Source organism: Grampus griseus (assembly GCF_964374135.1).
Source record: "Grampus griseus genome assembly, chromosome: X".
NCBI lineage: Eukaryota > Metazoa > Chordata > Mammalia > Artiodactyla > Delphinidae > Grampus > Grampus griseus.
In genome coordinates this window covers 45,706,342-45,724,542 of record NC_138999.1, presented here as the reverse complement: position 1 = coordinate 45,724,542, position 18,201 = coordinate 45,706,342, and the positions used below count along the sequence as shown (strand labels likewise).

General features: G+C 49.8%; 1 protein-coding gene and 1 pseudogene across 7 annotated transcripts in view; one reads left to right on the top strand and one right to left on the bottom strand.

Moving 5' to 3' along the window:
• Positions 1-1,566: 1,566 nt before the first annotated feature.
• LOC309840044 (small ribosomal subunit protein uS2-like) lies at positions 1,567-2,410 on the bottom strand (annotated as a pseudogene). The gene has a single exon. The product of its transcript is annotated as a small ribosomal subunit protein uS2-like (transcript).
• Positions 2,411-3,879: 1,469 nt separating this feature from the next.
• The window catches only part of IQSEC2 (IQ motif and Sec7 domain ArfGEF 2), a gene marked incomplete at its 5' end in the record, with an annotated part of 75,966 nt that continues 61,644 nt past the window's right edge, over positions 3,880-18,201 (top strand). For all 6 annotated transcript variants that reach the window (XM_082681702.1, XM_082681701.1, XM_082681700.1 and 3 more), the window contains one exon: positions 3,880-4,586. In XM_082681702.1, coding sequence (XP_082537828.1) covers positions 3,880-4,586 — 707 coding nt within the window. The remainder of the gene's footprint in view (positions 4,587-18,201) is intronic.

Genomic DNA, 18,201 nt, shown 5'->3' with positions numbered 1-18,201 from the left:
TGCGGTACGCGGGCCTCTCACTGTTGTGGCCTCTCCCGTTGCGGAGCACAGGCTCCAGACACACAGGCTCAGCGGCCATGGCTCACGGACCCAGCCGCTCCGCGGCATGTGGGATCTTCCCAGACCTGGGCACAAACCCGTGTCCCCTGCATCGGCAGGCGGACTCTCAACCACTGTGCCACCAGGGAAGCCCGATTCACAATTTTTAAAGGTTATATTCCATTTATAGTTACTATAAAAATTGGCTATATTCCCTGTGCTGTACAATATATCCTGTAGCTTATTTATTTTATAGATAGTAGTTTGTACCTCTTAATCCTCTACCCCTCTCTTGCCCCTCCCTGCTTCCCTCTCCTCACTGGTAACCACTAATTTGTTCTCTATAACCGTAAGTCTGTTTCTGTTTTGTTGTATTCATTGCTTTGTTTTATTTTTTAGATTCCACATATAAATGATATCATCAGTATTTGGCTTTCACTGTCTGACTTATTTCACTAAGCATGATACCCTCCAAGTCCATCCATATTGTTGCAAATGGCAAAATTTCACTCTTTTTTATGGCTGAGTAGTATTCCATCTTGTACATATACCACATCTTCTTTATCCATTCATCTGTTGAAGGACACTTAGGTTGCTTCCATATCTTAGCTATTGTAAGTAATACTACTTCAAACATTGGGGTGCATATACCTTTTCGAAGTAATGCTTTCCTTTTCTTTGGATATATACCCAGGAGTTGAATTGCTGGATCATATGGCAGTTCTATTTTTAGTTTTTTGAGGAACCTTCATAATGTTTTCCACAGTGGCTGCACAAATTTACATTCCCACCAACATTATACTAGGGTTCCCTTTTCTTCACATCCTCATCAACACTTGTTATTTGTGGTCTTTTTGATGATAGCCATTATGACAGGTGTGAGGTGACATCTCATTGTGGTTTTGATTTGCATTTCTCTGATGATTAGGGGCGTTGAGCATCTTTTCATGTGCCTGTTGGCCATCTGTACATCTTCTTTGGGAAAATGTCTATTCAGGTCTTCTGCCCATTTAAAAAATTATTTTGCTTTTTTGACATTGAGTTGGATGGGCTGTTTATATGTTTTGGAACTTCATTCCTTTTTATGGCTGAACAATATTCCACTGTGTAGATATACCACATTTTGTTTACCCATTCATCAACAGATGAACATTTAATTGTTTCCACTTTTTGGCTATTATGAATAATGCTGCTATGAACATTCATGTATAAGTTTTCGTGTAAACACTTTTCATTTCCCTTGGGTATATTCCTAGGAGTGGATTCCTGGGTCATATGGTAACCCTATGTTTAACATTTTGAGAAACTTCCAAACTGTTTTCCAAAGCAACTGAACCATTTTACATTCCCACCAGCAATTGCTCCACAGGTTCACCAATACTTCTCCTTGTCTGTCCTTTTTGTTTTAGCTATCATAGTGGGTGTGAAGTGGCATCTGTATGTGTGTGTTTTAAGAAACTGATGTTTATTTTTCAACAACTTTATTTCCATTTTCTGTTTAAGAGCCTATGGAAGAACAGCTTCAAACTACCCAGTGGTCATTCCTACCCATTCAGTGGCCTGAGCATTGGGAGCAGTCTTCAATGGTGGGCTGAGTGCTCCAATCTTCAGCAGAGAACGGCTGGATAGTCACAGAGGGCACCAACATACTATCAGACCAGCCTGTGACCTCACGTTGAGTAGCAGTAAACTCAGGAGCTGGAGCAGTCCATTCACTCTGAAATTCTTCCACGGTCACACCTTTCCAGCAGTGGCCTGTTTATCCTTTTCGATATCTTTAGGGTCTCTGTAGAAGGAGAGATCAGGCATGACCTCCAGTGGATGCTCATGGGAGATGGTGTCACATATGCATGGTACTTCCCAGGCCAGCATCCACATCAGACCCACTGAGTGGGCTCCTTTGTTGTTGCATGGGGTAGCAGTGTCCACGTGGCACAGAGGAGAATCTGTGTCACACAGAGCAATGGTGGGCAGGTTAACATAAGACACCTCTGTGAGAGGCTGGTGGTCAGCGGTGGGATCGGTGACCACTGGAAGTTGTGGCTCACGGAAGGCTGCCTGGATCTTGTTAACGAAGATTCCAGGAGCGAAGCGGCCAGCAATAGGAGTGGCCCTGGTGGCAGCAGCGAACTTCAGCACAGCTTGCTGGCCAGTATTCCTGGAAGATATGACACTGACATCAGCTGGGTTTTCAGTGGCACGAGTCACAAGCAGAAGCTTCTCTTTAGATTTGTGATGTAGATACCATCACTGCCTTTTGTAGACATACTGTTCCATTTGAAGTCAAGGTTGGTGCCACCTAAGTGGGTTCCTGCTGCAAGGAATTTAAGGACATCCTCCTTCATCTCAGGATATCAAGGGCTCTGGACATTGTGAAAGATTCCCTTTAAGTTACGATGGAAAGCTCATTGTGGTTTTGATCTGCATTCCCCTGATGGCTAATGATGTTGAGCATCTTTTCATGTGGTTAATGGTCATTTGTATATCTTTGGAGAAATATCTATTCAAGTCCTTCGGCCATTAAAAAATGGGTTGTTTTTTTGATGTTGAGCTTTTAGAGTTCTTTACATATTCAGATATATCATTTGCAAATATTTTCTTCCATTTTCTGTGTTATCTTTTCTGTGACAAATGTTTTTGCATGCTGTTTCCCAAGACCACTCCTGTGAGGTAGGTGTTATTGATAGGGAAATGGAAGTTCAGAGAGAAGATGAAATTTAAATCTAGTTCTGTCTGACTGTAAAACTCAAGCTTTCTCTTCTACCCCAACCTGCTCACAAAGATGAATGAAGACATGTTTCTGGCTTTAAGGAGCTTGGTCTGGCAGAGGACATGACACAAGAACAAAAACGAATGCGCTATAAAGCAGAGTTCCACTTGTCCCACAAGTGCCACAAAAGACGTGTGGAGGAAGCGAGCGATTCTGGCTGGGGAGACCAGGGCTGGCTTCAGTAAGGTGGCATATAAGTCTTGAAAGATGGGTACAGTTTCATTGGATGGAGGTGATGGAGTAAATGGAGGTGAGCATTTCCAAAGGAGAGCAGAAAATGGGGGTTGAATGAATGAATGGGGCTTTGATCCTAAGACTGGCTGTGATGGGGTGTCCCAGGGCTTGTTGGGGTGGGAGATCCTGGGACTGCCCATGCTGTGGACTAGAGAGAGGTCACCTGAGGTAGGAGGTCCAGGGGTTGGATGGGATGGGGAATCTGACACTTGGGATTGGCAGACCCAGGGGATGGGGAGTCTGTGTGATGCCTAGACCTGGGAGCTGCCTGGGATGGAGTTTTCTGGGAGGTCTTAGACGAGGATCTTGGGCCTGGTGGACCCAAGGGACATTGGAACGGACTGGGATGGAGGGCTTCTTTAGGCTGCATTAAGGGAAGACTCTGGGACCGGTGGAATGTGAGGGGGCTGGCCCGGGTGCCTTGGGGCGGGTCCGGCTTCGGGTGCGGGCGGCGGTGGCAGGTGGGACGCTCGGGGGCGGGCCGGGCGCGCGGGGTGGGGGCAGGGGCGGGGGGCGGGCCGGCGGTCGGGGCGGTCCCGCGCGGCCGCGCTGCGCAGTGACTGCGCAGCGGGCGGAGCGCCGTGGGCCGCGTCCTCGAGAGCCGTGGCGGTTGGCGGCGGCGGCGGCAGCGGCAGCGGCAGCCTCAGCTCCTGCTCCCCGTGCCGCCTGCCCCAGCGCTGTCTCCCGGGCCCCCCCGGGCCCCCGGGCCCTCGAGCCCGGTGCGCGCCCTCGCGTCCCGCCGGCCCCCTCCCCCGGCTGGGCCCGGGGGAGGGTGGCGCCGTGAGCGAGCGGGGACCGGGCTCTCTTGCCCCTTCCCCTGCCCCTGGGCCGCCAGGATGGAGGCGGGGTCGGGTCCCCCGGGCGGCCCGGGATCCGAGAGCCCCAACCGGGCGGTGGAGTACCTGCTGGAGCTGAACAACATCATAGAGAGCCAGCAGCAGCTGCTGGAGACCCAGCGGCGGCGCATCGAAGAGCTGGAGGGCCAGCTGGACCAGCTCACCCAGGAGAACCGCGACCTGAGAGAGGAGAGCCAGCTGCACCGCGGGGAGCTGCACCGGGACCCCCACGGCGCGCGGGATAGCCCGAGCCGCGAGAGCCAGTACCAGAACCTGCGCGAGACCCAGTTCCACCACCGCGAGCTGCGGGAGAGCCAGTTCCACCAGGCGGCCCGGGACGTGGGCTACGCGAACCGGGACGGCGCCTATCAGAACCGGGAGGCTGTGTATCGGGACAAGGAGCGGGACGCCTCCTACCCACTCCAGGACACTGCTGGTTACTCTGCCCGCGAGCGCGACGTGGCCCAGTGCCACCTGCACCACGAGAACCCAGCCCTGGGTCGCGAGCGTGGCGGGCGGGAGGCCGGGCCAGCGCACCCGGGCCGCGAGAAGGAATCCGGCTATTCGGCGGCGGTGGGCGTGGGGCCCCGTCCATCACGAGAGCGGGGCCAGCTGAGCCGTGGCGCATCCAGGAGCTCCAGCCCCGGGGCCGGCGGCGGCCACAGTACCAGTACCAGCACCAGCCCGGCCACAACCCTCCAGAGAAAGTAAGGAACGCGTGTTTGTCTTCCCTGGCTCTTCCCCGCTAGTTCCCTCTCCAACTTGTACGGCTGGTAAAGTAAGAAGCCGGTGCCTGATTCCATGTCCTTCTCTCCAGTCCCAACCTGCCGGGAGAAGCCGGGTCCCCCTCGTGCAGCCGACACCCCTTCTCTAGCTACCCCAGAGTGGGTTGGCCCGATGAGTGCAGGCGTCTCTTCTTTCTCAAAACCGTGGCCAGTGAGGGCCTGGAGCAGTCATCACCCCCTCCACTTCTTCACCCCCTCGCTGTATCCTTGCCAGAGGATGGCTTTTCATTTATTTATTTTATTTGGATGTGCCGGTTGGGATTTTTATTGTCTCCGACGGTGTCAGATCAGAGCCCCAAGGGAAAGAAAGGCCCCCCCCACCTCGGGTCTCCTCTGCGGGTCCTGAGCACAGGCCTGATCTGATCTCCTCTGGCGGCCTCAGCTCCATCCTTTCGCAGAGAGGCAGGTGGGGACCAGAATGGCTGCTGGAGGCTCTTATCCCTCTGAGGGGAACTGCAGCACATCCTGGTCGGGGAGCAAAGATGGAGGCCCGGCCCTTGGCTAGTTCCTCAAAGACCACCCCCTCTCCACCCTCAAGGAAAAACCACCCAATTAAAGAGCATACCAGCAAGGGAAGTCTACAGATCTTCCCTCTTGTTGGATCAGTGCCAGTTTCTGTGCTGGGGTCTGTGTGTCTGCCTATTTGGGACACCTTGGCAACATCTATTGGGTTGGTGGGGCATGGGCTGGGTCCACTTCTTCCATGCAGATACCACGGTGAGCTGGTTGGGATAAATGTCAGGCCAAGAGAGTCAAGGGCGTGCAGGCTCACAGGGCTGCCCTAAAGGCTCCCTGATTTCTCTTCTGCTGGATTGGAAACAATACTGACCTGGGAGTTAGGAAACCCAGGTTCCCCTTCCAGCTCTGCTGCAGATTGGCTTTGTGACCTTGACTGAGTCCCTTCCTCTCTCAGGCCATCAGTTCTCCCATATCTTTTTAAAAGGCAAGGTCTGCCTTGAATGCTCTTTAAGGGCCCCTCCAGCTTAGATTTGATGGTTCTATGACTAATCCAGCCACCACTACAGAGCAAGTCTGAAGTCCTCTAGCGAATGGACAGCTTTCCCCCTCCTCTCACTGCTCAGCTGGTCCTACCATGTGCCACAACCAGTGGAGTGTCTCTTGGAGGCTGGGCTGGGGGTGGGGAAGCCTTCTGCCTCAGGAAATCTGCCGGGAGACAGCTCTCTGCAACTCCCCCGTGGTGAGGCAGCAGGCTGGGGTGCTGGGTTGAGATGGCTGGGCCCCAGGAGCAGCAGCTGCAGCTCAAGGGCTCGGCTGGGCTTCACTGCAGTGCACCCTCAGTTGAGGTTTGGTGTGGGCTGCCCCAGAGGGAGATGGACTCTTCTGCCCAGCCAGGGCTGCTGGGAGCCCATTCCAGGAGGACTGACTGTGTGCAGCTTGGGGCCCCACACTGGAGGGAGGGGCCAGGTCGACTGACCAAGCAAGGCCTTTTCAGGAGAGGGCCATGATGGGGTGGGGACAGAGGGAGACTGTATGGGCATTGTGGTCCTTTAGCCTGGCTGCCGAAGACTTTTCCAGAGTGGTCAAACCTGTGACAGAGGAAGCAGCCTCATTATGTGTGGCTCCAGGGAGCAGAACCAGGAGCAATGGGAAATTTTGGGATAAATCAGGAAGAACTTTCCAACCTGGCTGTCTGGTGATGCAGTGGACTGCCTCAAGGGGGTCGGGGAGGGCCGGAGAAAGCATAATTCCTGAACTGGTGGAAAGCCCAATGAAATGACCTGGGTCTTCCCAAATTCTAGGATTCCATTCTTCTCAGATTCTCCATCCTGCAGATGTGGGTCTGAATCTCTTGGCTGGCTGGAAGCCTGTTTGCTCTTGAGCTCTGTGCTTCTGCCATCTGGGCAGGCCTGCCTTTCGGTCTTTCCCTCTTTTTGTGCACCCTCCAGGCTGTTTGTTGGATTCCCTTGCTTCACATTTCCTACTGGATTAATACAGGAATTTAGACGGTACTTTGATTGTACACCCATTATTACCTCTTTTGGTCCTCACAACAGGGCCTGTGCAGTGAGCACTAGCAATTCCATTTTAGAGATGGGGAAACTGAGGCTCCAAAAAAATGAAGGGAACATGCTCAAGATTACACTGCCAGTTCCTAATAGATCTGGGGCTAGAACCCAAGTCCACCTGTCTCCGAGGCCTGTTATTTTTCCACTGGGGCTTTCCAGCCTGAAGGAGTCTCTTGGCCTCAGGACCTGGCCAGGTCACCAACTGGGAGAGGCCAGGAGAGCCTGAGGTATCTGGAGGATTTGAGCAAGGGGAGATTGCTCTGGGATGAGTGATGAGAAGGGGAGTCGATGGGGGAGGGCAGAAGGCCTTGTCTCCCTTCTTTCTGCTCTCCCTCCCTCTCTCTCGACCAGGCGTCAGGAGGGCGTATTGATGCACTAGCCATTGTTGTCGCCACAGCTGCTGCAAGCTACTCCCCTGCCAGGCCTGTTCTGGGTTTGTAAGGAGTGGGTGAGAGGCTGCCGCTGGAAGCCAGGGCAGGCAGGGTGGGTGTTGAGCAGCAGAGGCTGCAGCATTGGGGGAGGCTAGGTAGAGCTGGTACATGCTGGGCGCTCCTGGTCCCCAGGCTCCCTCTGGTGGAGGAAGAGGGGACAGAGGGGCCTGGGCCCAGCTGCTGCTTGTTGAAGGGCCCCTCTGCCCAGCGACGCTGTCCGTCTGTCACCACAACCCACGTTTTACAGCTGAAGAAACCGAGGGCTCAGAGAAGTGAAGTAACACACCAGGGGTCACACTATCTGTGAGACAGACTCCCGAGCCTGTGAACTTGCCCTCTACCGCAGTTGATAGCAGCTGTCATGTCCACCCCCACCTATGTCATCCCCCCAGGATTCCCACATCCTCCCTCACTGTCTCTTCTGGACAGGTTCCCGGATGCCAGTCTGCCTTCTGCTGTGCTCTGGGTGTGGCCTTTCTAGTGCAGCATAGCGCACGATGAGGCCCGACCTCCTTCTGGCCACTGGGCCTCTGTACATGAGGTCTTTGCTTGCTTGTTTGTTTTTTTAGCAGCTGCTGGTCTGCAATGCTTAGGTCTTTTTCCCTGGAATTGTCACCCCCACTCCCCATGGTTAGAGAAGAGCTCTGTTTTCGTTGTTGATCTTGGCCTGGCCCCCCCCTTTCCGTTCTGGCACCTGGAATGATTTACAGGCGTGCTGGGGGCCACTGCTGAGTCCTCCACGCTGAAGAGAGCTGCATTTCCCTTGATTTTTGCCTGGGCCCAGCTCCGGCTCTGCCGTAGGCGGTGGTGGGCTGAAGCTGGTTTGGTGGTAACTCTTCATCCTCTGCACGCCCCCCCCCCCGCCAGCAGGCTGGCTTGCGTTGGGGGACAGCAACCAGCAGGACTGGCCTGGTGTTCTCAGCAGCCAGGACAATGCGTGGTCTAGGCTCTAGGCACAGTTGCCGGGTTGTCTTGTGTGTGCGCTGGAGTGTCAGTGCGCTCCCCACAGGGGCTGAGGGCACTGGGAGGGAGGGAGGGAGCCCAGGGAGGGGCCCTGGGGAAGTCTGTCTCCTTTGGGGTATTGGGCACTTTTCCTGGGCGGGGGGTGGGGGTCTTTCCTTCTTCCCAGGAGGGAATACCATTGCCCTCTCTCCCCCCACTGTGTTGGGAGCATTATACTCACGTGGGAGGCAATGATAATGTCGAATTGAATGAGAATTAGAGGAATCTTGCTTCTCAGTCTAGATCTGGGGCGAGAATGGGGCTGTTGTCATCCACAAACATTTCTTGGCTGTGTGCACAGAGCAGGAGGGGCCCCCAGGCTGAGCAAACACCAGACTCTCTGCGCTTGAGAACCCTCCCACCCCCTTCCCTGACCAAAGACACAGGGGACCAAGCCTGACCCACTGTAGTGCCGGTGCTTAGGACAAAATGAGTAGGAAGGGCAGTGAGGAGTGGAGGCCAGGCCACTGGTCTAAGACCTGGGCAGGGGACTTTGAAGAGAGTGGGTGGAGGATGGAGGGGGAGGTGGGAGGAAGACCGGACCCAGGCTTGCCCTCTGCTACTCTTTCATCTATCTCACCTCTGCCTCTGGTGGCCTCTGAATTTGCTGGGAGCACAGGGGAGGCCTGGGGCATGGAGAAGGGGCCGCACATGTGCTGAGTGAGCCTCAGCCTTCTACGTGCCAGGCACCACCCTATGTGGCTTTATGTAACAATAGCTAACGTCTTTTTTTAACCTGCATTTACTGTGTGCCAAGCACTATTTGTTCTAAGTGCCTTCTGTGTATTAATTCATTCAATCGCCATATGAAACCTTTGATGTAGATACTGTTATTAAGTCCATTTCACAGATGAGGAAACCGAGGCCCAGAAAGGTTGGGTAACTTCCCCAAGGTCACTCAGTGAATAAGTAGCAGAACTGAGAAGGAGTTAGAAGGAGCCCAGGTGGCCAGGCTCCAGAGTCCATCCACAACGTTCTCACCCACCATTCCATGTTGCTTCTTATCTCATTTGCACAGAGTCCATACCAGGTGGATATTGGTATTATCCTCTTTTTTCAGACAGGGAAATGAGAGGTCAGAGAGGTGCGATGACCTGCCCAAGGTTACACAACTGCATGAAGCCCAGAACTATCTGGCTCCTGAGCCTTTGGTCCACCAATGCCTCCTGCAGGCGGGTGTGAAGACGGTAAAGATGCTCTGGATGTGGCTCTGGGCTTCCCCCAGCAGAGCTCCTGGGACCACTGCTTGAGTCAAGCTTCCTCTCCTGATAGCCTCTTGGATTTTGACCACAGTCTCCTAATCGATGCCCTCCTGCTCTTGTTCCCTCGGGCCCCTGATGAGGTACAGACAGACCAAGCTTTCTGTGGGGCTCCAGCAGTTTCCTGCTGTCTCTGCCTGCAGGAGAAGGTTCAGACTGCTTTGCCTGCCATGCATGGACCCTTTAGGATCTCACCTTTCTCCTCTCATCTTTTTACAGTCCCCCTCACACAGACCGAGTTCCAGCCAGACTGGCCTGTGTGCCCCATTGTCAGCCCACTCAGCCTCCTGAGAGCCTCTGGGTCTTTGCTCATGTTGTTTGCTTCTCCTGGGCTGTTCCATCCAGTGCCCAGGCTGCATTCCACTGTTGTTGCCTCTCCCGTGTTTGTGCACAGGTCTATCCCTGACCCTTGAAATGAGCACTTTGCCCCCTTTTATACCTTTATTTGTTTACACCTCGTGTCATCTCTACTAGCTTGAGGGCTCCGTCAGATTAAGATTTCATACACATATATCATGTGCACGTTGTGTCAGTCCCTCTGCTAGGTGCTGTGGGTGTAACTGAAGGAGCTAGAAGCTTGGAAAAACATAGCACAGCACATAGTAGCTGCTCAGTAAATGTTGAGTAGACAAATGATTGTCAGATTAAGTCCCGGTGCACTAATGGCCAGGGGTGCCTAAGGTGTTCTTCCTTTCAGGACTCCTGTAGAGAGAGATGACTCAACTTCAGGGTTCTCTTGGCTTCTCTGTGGCTTTTCCCTCATGCTCCCTGGAGCTGTTTGGCCTCTGCCCTCTGTGTTCCTCCCACTCACCAGTCTCCCAGTTCATAGGATGTCAGGGTAGCAGAGTCAGATGAGACTTCAGAGACATTTAGGCCAATCTGCTCATCATTACCTGTCCCTCCCATGCCATGGCCATGTCATACCATGTTCTTCTCCCTTAGTGCGGGATCTTCTGTCCTGAAAGGAGCAAAGAGGCCTGCATAGGACCTGTGTGCCCTCTGCCTCATCCAGTGGGAAATTACTTATTTACCCATCAAATCTTTATTGGGCTCTGACCCTGGGCTAGGCACGGCGTCTTGGAGTCAGAATAAGACACAGCCCTTCTAGCTCATTCTCTGCTATGTTCCCTGGCCGAAGAATCAACACTTGTCATGGGGAGGAATGAGGAGTAAATGACTTATTCCTCTGTTGTGGTAAGTCATTTAGGGCAAGATCATTTGCTAGTTACCCTCACTTCCTTGTGGTGTCAGGTCTCTCTCCAGGCATCCATGTTGAAAAGCACTCACGCAAGGATGCCTGTTTTTTGTGTTGGCTGCACAGTGTGGCATGCGGGATGTTAGTTCCCCAACCAGGGATTGAACCCGTGCCCACCTGCATTGGGCGTGTAGAGTCTTAACCACTGGACCGCTGGGGAAGTCCCGGGACGCCTGTTCTTAAGCACTTAGGAGCTGCTCTCTGGGACCTTCGCATTTGGAGAAAAATGTGGTGCCGTGGGAAGGAGGAATTTCTGTGACTCTAGGCAAGTCACTTAACTTTCAGAACCTCCGTTTTCTCAAGTAGTCAATGGGGATAAAACTGTATTTTCTGATGGGTGCGATTCCTGTTGCCCGCCTCCCCCCAGCCCCACAAAAATATATCAGAAAGTTTCCTGGCTGCCAAGCACACCCAGCAAGGTCCTGATCAGGATGAAAAAACCAAGGGATAAGGGTGGAAAACAATATGTGAGGCTGCCCTGCCCTCTAGAGGTGGAGTGTAGCAGACAAAGCAACCCAGCCAAGATTGTCTCATCACATCCTTTTTAAAACAAACATGACAAGCCAGGGCTACACGACAGATCACGATGATTCCTCTAACATTTTAGAGGGAAATTTATCACAATTATCACCTGATATGTACCATTTCACTAATATCAAATGTATTTCTTTGTAGCTATGTGATGATACACACACACACACACACACACACACACACATATATATTTTAAGGGATAATAAGATTGCATATCTGGCTGGGCCTTGTGATTTTCTACTGGATTCCAGATGCAATATACTGCATTCACCTGAATAGAACCAATATTTTCCTCTATAGAACCACTTTAGAATTATTGTCATTATATCTGTGATTAAAAAGTACCTAATTTCTTCCTTCCCCCAAATTTCCTTACAAAACTGGGAGGCATGCCTCACAACTGTACATCTGATATGCTAGACAATTCATAAATGACCCATCTTGTCATGATTGTTGTGAGAATTCAGTGAGATGACAGAGAAGTGTTCAGCAGAGAGTGTGTGTTTACTTGGTGATAGGCATTTTTATTATTAATAATGATAATTTTGCAAAATTCCGTGCCATGGAAGGGCAGGAGCGAGAGGTCATGTGCGAGCTCATCACATTTCTGAGAGATAGAGGGCCATCCAGTGAATATTGTGCACCTGGGATGTGCCACAGCTTGTGCTATTGCAGGCAGGGAGTTCCGTGATTAATAGCATATGCTTCTTGGCTTCAGGGAGCTCACAGTTGGGTGGAGAAGACAAATGTAACGTGGTGTCTTGTGTGCTATGCCAGAGGGGAGCACGGGAGGCCACGGGTGCCCAAAGGAGGGACATCTACCCAGACTGAGGTGATGCCTGATCTGAGGCTTGGAGGATGAGTAGGGGCTAGCTAGGTGAAGAAGGACGGCATGTGGGTCAGTGGGAATTGGGAACCAAAGGGAGGTCAAGACGGAGGGGACAGCACGAGCAAATGTACAGAAGTATGAGACCAGCAGGGTATGTGGAGGTGAGGAGGGGAACACTTTTACCAGGTCAGTACAAACTAGAGCACAAACAGGGAGGCAGGGAGGATCCAGAGAAGAGTCTGACGACTTGGCTGGTGCAGATCATGAGGACACTGGAGTAGCGGGATAAGGAGCTTTATTCTGTTGCAAATTGGGAACCAACATAGAGTTCTAAGCTGAGGGAAGAGGTGTGTATTGTAGAGTACGGGGTGACGTGTTGAGAGCAGTGTATTGGAGAGATCCTACTACAGGGCAATTTGGAAGATAGACTGGAGGGCATTCAGTGATGAAGCTGTGCGACAGTCTAGATGAGAAGTGATAAGGCCTGAACTTGGGTGGTGGGAGTAGAGATAATCTACTGGGGGAGAAAGACAGTGGCAACACACTGATAAGTGCTGTGACAGAAGGGAGTGCAGCCACTCATGACCAGTAGGGTTTTAATAATATCAGCATGAACGTGAAGAACCTTCCAGCTTTAGGGACCCTTAAAAATCAGGATGTTCATTTTACAGATGAGAAGACTGAAGCCTAAAGAAAGGACTTGTAGGAGGCCACTCAACGTGTGAGCAGAAGAGCTCTGATTAGAAAAGTCACTCTAGTGTTAATGCCAGTGTTTAAAGCATCATTCCTTAAATGTGCTATTTTATGCCTTGAAATCCTGTGAAGGTTGTAGGGATCATTATCTTTGTCCTACAGATGAGAAAACCAGGCCTCCAGGAGGCTGGCTGATTTGCTGGGGAGGAAACGGTAAAGAGTATGCATCACCTAAGTAAAGGATCTCTTGCTTCAGTGGCAGACAGACCCTCTGCTCTGGTTCAGCCCCTCAGAAATCAGATCAGGTAGATTCATAGCTGGGGTCTGTGGTTTCCGTTTCTCCACCCAGGCCCAGCTTTCTTTTTGCTGCTTTCTGCCTTGCAGGTCCTCATTTAATGTAACTGAGGCAGCTCAGAGGCAGTTTCTGGCTTGACAGCAAGGCCTGTCATCCCCCTTTTTCTGTTTTCATGGAAGAGGGCGGGCCTGTGTCATCACTGTGTCCCCATTGCCTTAGGCAGGGTGTCTCTAGCCTGGGTGGCTTTGTTTTGAGGCCCCCGGTATGATACGTAAAGAATGAGCTTTGGAGACCGACAGACCTAAGTTTGAATCTCGGCTCTGCCCCAACCAACTGGATGACCTCAGCTAGGTCATTTTACCTTCTCTGAGCTTTAGTTTCCTCATCTGTAAAATGGGATGACAATGCCCATCTCTCAGGATTGACCAAGATCATTTGAATGGCATCCCCTGATATTTGTAGGTGCTCAATAAATAGTCATTTCCGGGGGAAGAAAAGCAATGACATAATTCATGATTGTGCCAAAACATATGCTCTTATACCTCATTTCATAATCATGATATTACCTAGGATTCTTCAGTTTTTATAGGAGATAACTCATCCAGATCTGGATAGCACATCATTACAATAGGACAGCTTGAAGTTTAATAAAACAAAAACAAAACAAATCAAAAACAGTCATTTCCTTCTCCTTCATGAAATCTCCCATGGACAATGGACAATGACTTGAAGAATTCAGTGCTCGGCAAAGGTTTGCTTCCCCTGAAAACTGGTATATTTCCTCCTTCCTAATATGAGGCTGTCATGGCTCATTGTATCTTGCTTTCTGCCTCAGCTACCAGTTAATTTGAAGTACAGCTCTAGCATCTTTGTTGATCTCTTTTTCTGAGCTCTTATTTTCTAGTTCAATTTTTATTCTTTCCTTATCTGTGTTATTAGAGTAAGCCACCTCAAATCCTTTGTGACTCAGGCAGGTATAAATAACTAATGGGTGTAAATAGTTGAATGAATGGAAGGCTGGTGAGGCTGGACTGGTGATGGTGGGGTTTGAAGACGACCAGAGGGTGGTGCAGGCTGGGGCACCTGAGAAGGCATCTGTAACGGATGATTATGATACTGTGAGGAGTCGAGGGGTTAGTTAGGAAAGAGTCGGTCCTTCACTGGCGTGTCTTGCTTCTGCTCTAGAAAGAAGCATGGATTTTGGAGAACAAGACTTCGCATCACCTAGAGTCATCAACCTCCCCATTTTATATGGACCGTGTGGGAGACTGAGGTCCAAAGAAAGAGGAGGGACTTGTTTTGAAAAATTAAATCAAAGCAGTACATATACATAATTTATTTATTTATTAAAAAAAATACTTATTTATATAGGCTGCGCCAGGTCTTAGTTGCACCACTCGGGACCTTAGTTGTGGCATGTGGACTTCTTAGTTGCGGCATGCGAACTCTTAGTTGTGGCATGCATGTGGGATCTAGTTCCATGACCAGGGATCAAACCTGGGCCCCCTGCATTGGGAGCGCACAGAGTCTTACCCACCGGACCACCAAGGAAGTCCCCATATACATAATTTTAAAAGGGCAAATAGTACACAAGGACATGCATACTAGTAAGCCAATGTCTCCCTGCCCCCCACTTCCCAGCCCCCAGAGGTGACCACTTTTACCATTGAGGCTTTCTGGTGGTGACTTCGTATCTCCAAATAAACATCCTTTGTCGGTTATTTCTTCATTTATCAACTTTAAACATCATCTATTGACTTCTTTCTACTATGACAAGTGAGAATTTAGCTTGTTTACAACACTTGACTCTTTTTTCCCCCTTCCAAACTTTAATAATTATATTACTATTTTGGTTCCTCTATTAGTTACCTTTGTAACTTTGCTAGATACTACTTAGACTGTAATTTCTTATTCCATCAATTTTCCACAGTATCTCTTGACCACTCAGTTTGTAAGATATAGTTATTAGTGCACCATCCTTCCCTCCATCTCTCCTCCACCTTTCCACCTCCCACTTTCTGTGTTCTGTACTTTTGCATCCAGCAAGGTTGACTACATTTGCATTCTGTTATGTAACAATAATTAGGTCTTCAGTGCTTTTCTGGACAGATTGACTTTAAAAGTTGACCACCAATACACGGTGTTTATGTGATTATGACTATGTCATATTATTAATTGCAGGGCTAAATAGTGTACTATAATTACACCTCACTTCCCACAGGTCCACTGTCCCAACCTCTGTACTCCCAGGAAAATTTTCCTAGCATCAAGATCAAATGAATTTTCGTTTCTTATGCTCTACGAATTGCTCAAAGTCATGCCGCTTGTTACTTTGTTTCATATTTGGATCAGGACTTTCCACCTTATCGATTTATTTATTTATTTATGTACTTACTTAAACTTACTGTTGTGTGGTGTTCCTTGAAACCACAGGATAATCATAGCACATCTTCTGGGGACATTTTATTTGAAAATTTTTTAGGAGGGGGATTTTTTTAAAAACTTCATACTGAAATATGTATACAGAAAAGTGCTCATATCACATGGTCAAGTTTCCACAAGCCAAACACACCTATAAAACCAACACTCAGCTCAAGGTCTGTTTTTCATTAACCCTACCTGGTACTCAGTGAGCCCTTTCAACTTGATGCACCTTGTCTTTTCTTACATAATTTCTTTGGTAGTTTCCTGCCCTTCATTTTCTCTGTTTTCTCTTTCTGGAATGTCTGTTAATTGGATGTTGAACTTCCTGGATTGATCCTCTATGCTGCTCACCTTTTCTCTCATATTTTCTATTTTATAGTTTGTGAATGAGTTGATACAAAGTGAGATGTCTGTATATCCAGCTGACTTGTCCACTTGCTGGCTTTATTTTAGGTGAGCCGCCGGGGAGCTGGCAGTTGTAATGGGTGCCCCCCAAATGCCAGAATGAAAAGCACTTTATTCTGGGAGCACCAACATGCCACTAGGTGCCCTGAGTAATCCCAGATAGTTTAATTCCTTTGATATTTTGCCTAGGGATGAAAGCCAGGCAGCTTGTGTTTTGGATCTGGGAGTTGTCAGTGGGGGCACAGGGAAGGATTTCGTGTACTTACCTTCAGTTTATCCCCCCGTTTTCAGCCCCTGATTGCTCCTACCCTCCCCTGTACCTACCATCTTCAAGTCTGGACTCTCTCTGGGCCTCTGCTGGCCTGACTGGCTCCCTCTCCAGCTGCAACCCCCTGAGTGGCGTTGCTGGCCCTCCTTCAACTGTGAACACTCTTCTCTTTGTTTTTCGCTCCCAGAAATTGGTTGAAATCGCTCACCCATTGATATCACCCTCTCCCATCCTCTTCACTGTTATGATTTCTTACCTTATTTTATTCCTTCACATTCTTTTCAGCAGGGTCCTGACAGAAGAGAGAGATAAAGATTTATGCTCTTGAGGTCCAAACTAAGGCTAAAGCTACTTTTAAAAAGTGGTTGTTTTGCTTTCTCAATCCAGATTGAGAATGGAAATTATTAGTCAACCCCCAAAATACCCAACCCTGTATGGCCTCATTTTGGCATGTGTTGCCTCTGGCTCCAGCCCTGTCATAAGCCTTCCTGTGGCAGCCTCCTGAGCACCCCTTTTCCTCAACCTCTGCCATCTAGACCACGCAATCAAGAGAGCCCTCAGCTGAGGGACTGGAGACCTGGGTTCTGACCCCCATCCTGCCACTGCCTTCCTCTGAACCCCCGGGCTAGTCCCTCCACCTCTCAGGGTGCCCTCACTGTGACTTGAGAGGGTCTGGGTCTGCTGTAAGCTATGCTTTGGCAGGATTGGGTGGGTGCTTGGAGAACAGCCTAGCCTCCTTTGCTTAGGCAGTGGGAGCAGGTGGGCCAGAGATGGGCCCCAAGCACACAGGAGGGGGCTTTGAGGCTGAGCTGAGGCTTCTGCAATAGCAGGCTGCTCTTGCTGCTTCCCCTTCCGCCCACTCTCTCTGCCATCATGGCTGAACCTCCATCCTTCTGCCGCCAGCAGAGGGAAGCAAGAAGGGAGGGCTGGAGAGCCAGTTCCATTTTCCTTCTCTCTCTCTCTCTTTTTGTGATAGTGCTGAGCTGCTTTGGGCTGCAGTACCTGTGCCTAACCCCACCTTCCCTTTTTGGTGCCCCGCCTTCCATCCTTGAATGATTGTCTCTTCCAGAAGCACCCCCTGAATGCTCATGGTGTGGAGGGGAGTTTGGAGCCAGTTGAGGGAGAGAGGTCAAGCTGTGGGAGATGAAGTGCTGCCTAGCTCTGGCATGACAGAAGGAAGCCACAGCTGTAGCAGTGAAAAGCATTGGCTTTGGAATCATACAAACCTAGACTTGAGTCTCGGCTCCACTACTTATTGGCCGTGTGACTCTAGGTAAATCACGTTGCTACTCTGAGCCCCAGTTCTCACATCTATACAATGAGAAGAATAATAATGACCTTGCACAGCTGTTATGAAGATAACACAAGTCCTGGACCATTGTAGGTGCTTAATAATCACTTTATTCTTTTTGGATTATTAGAAGGCAGAGATGCTAAGGACCAAATAAAGCTCGCTTTAGTGATTGAAAGGGGCGGGAGGTTAGGAAGGCAGCATTTGACCTTGTCACTGCTTGGTTCGAGACCCCCAGGGGCTTCCTGGCAATTATACAATGAGGTTCACACTCTTGCCTGGTGTTCAATGCTGTTTTTGTTGTAGTCTCTGCCTGTCTTTCTTTTCTTTAAAATAAAAATGTGAAGTGATACTTGCCTCTTTATTTTCTGAAAAAGAAATTTGAAAAGTGATAGACAGATATTTCCTCTGATGCAGCAATCTTTATCATCATCATCATCGTCATTGTCATCCCAGGACTTTTCAATGAGTAGTGGTAACAAAGGACTAGAGGAAGAGTAATCATCAACAGAAAGATAACTAGCAACTGAAACCACCATGGGCTTTCATTTCGTTTCCCCACCACGATCTTGGCCTGTGGATCATGTGGATCCATTCAATATCATGTGAAAAATGCTGAAAATGGTTACATTATCCAACAAGGTTTCTGATTTGTTCTGTGGTTCATCTAGTTTTTCTTCTCTTTAATTAACCTTTTAAGATTTTTTTGCATGTCACTATTACCTCATCCACATGACTTCTATACTTGCCTATTTGTCATTTCTAGGTCTGATTCTTGGCTCAGATGGCCCCTTAGAAAGAAGTCTTCCCTCCACCTGAATTAT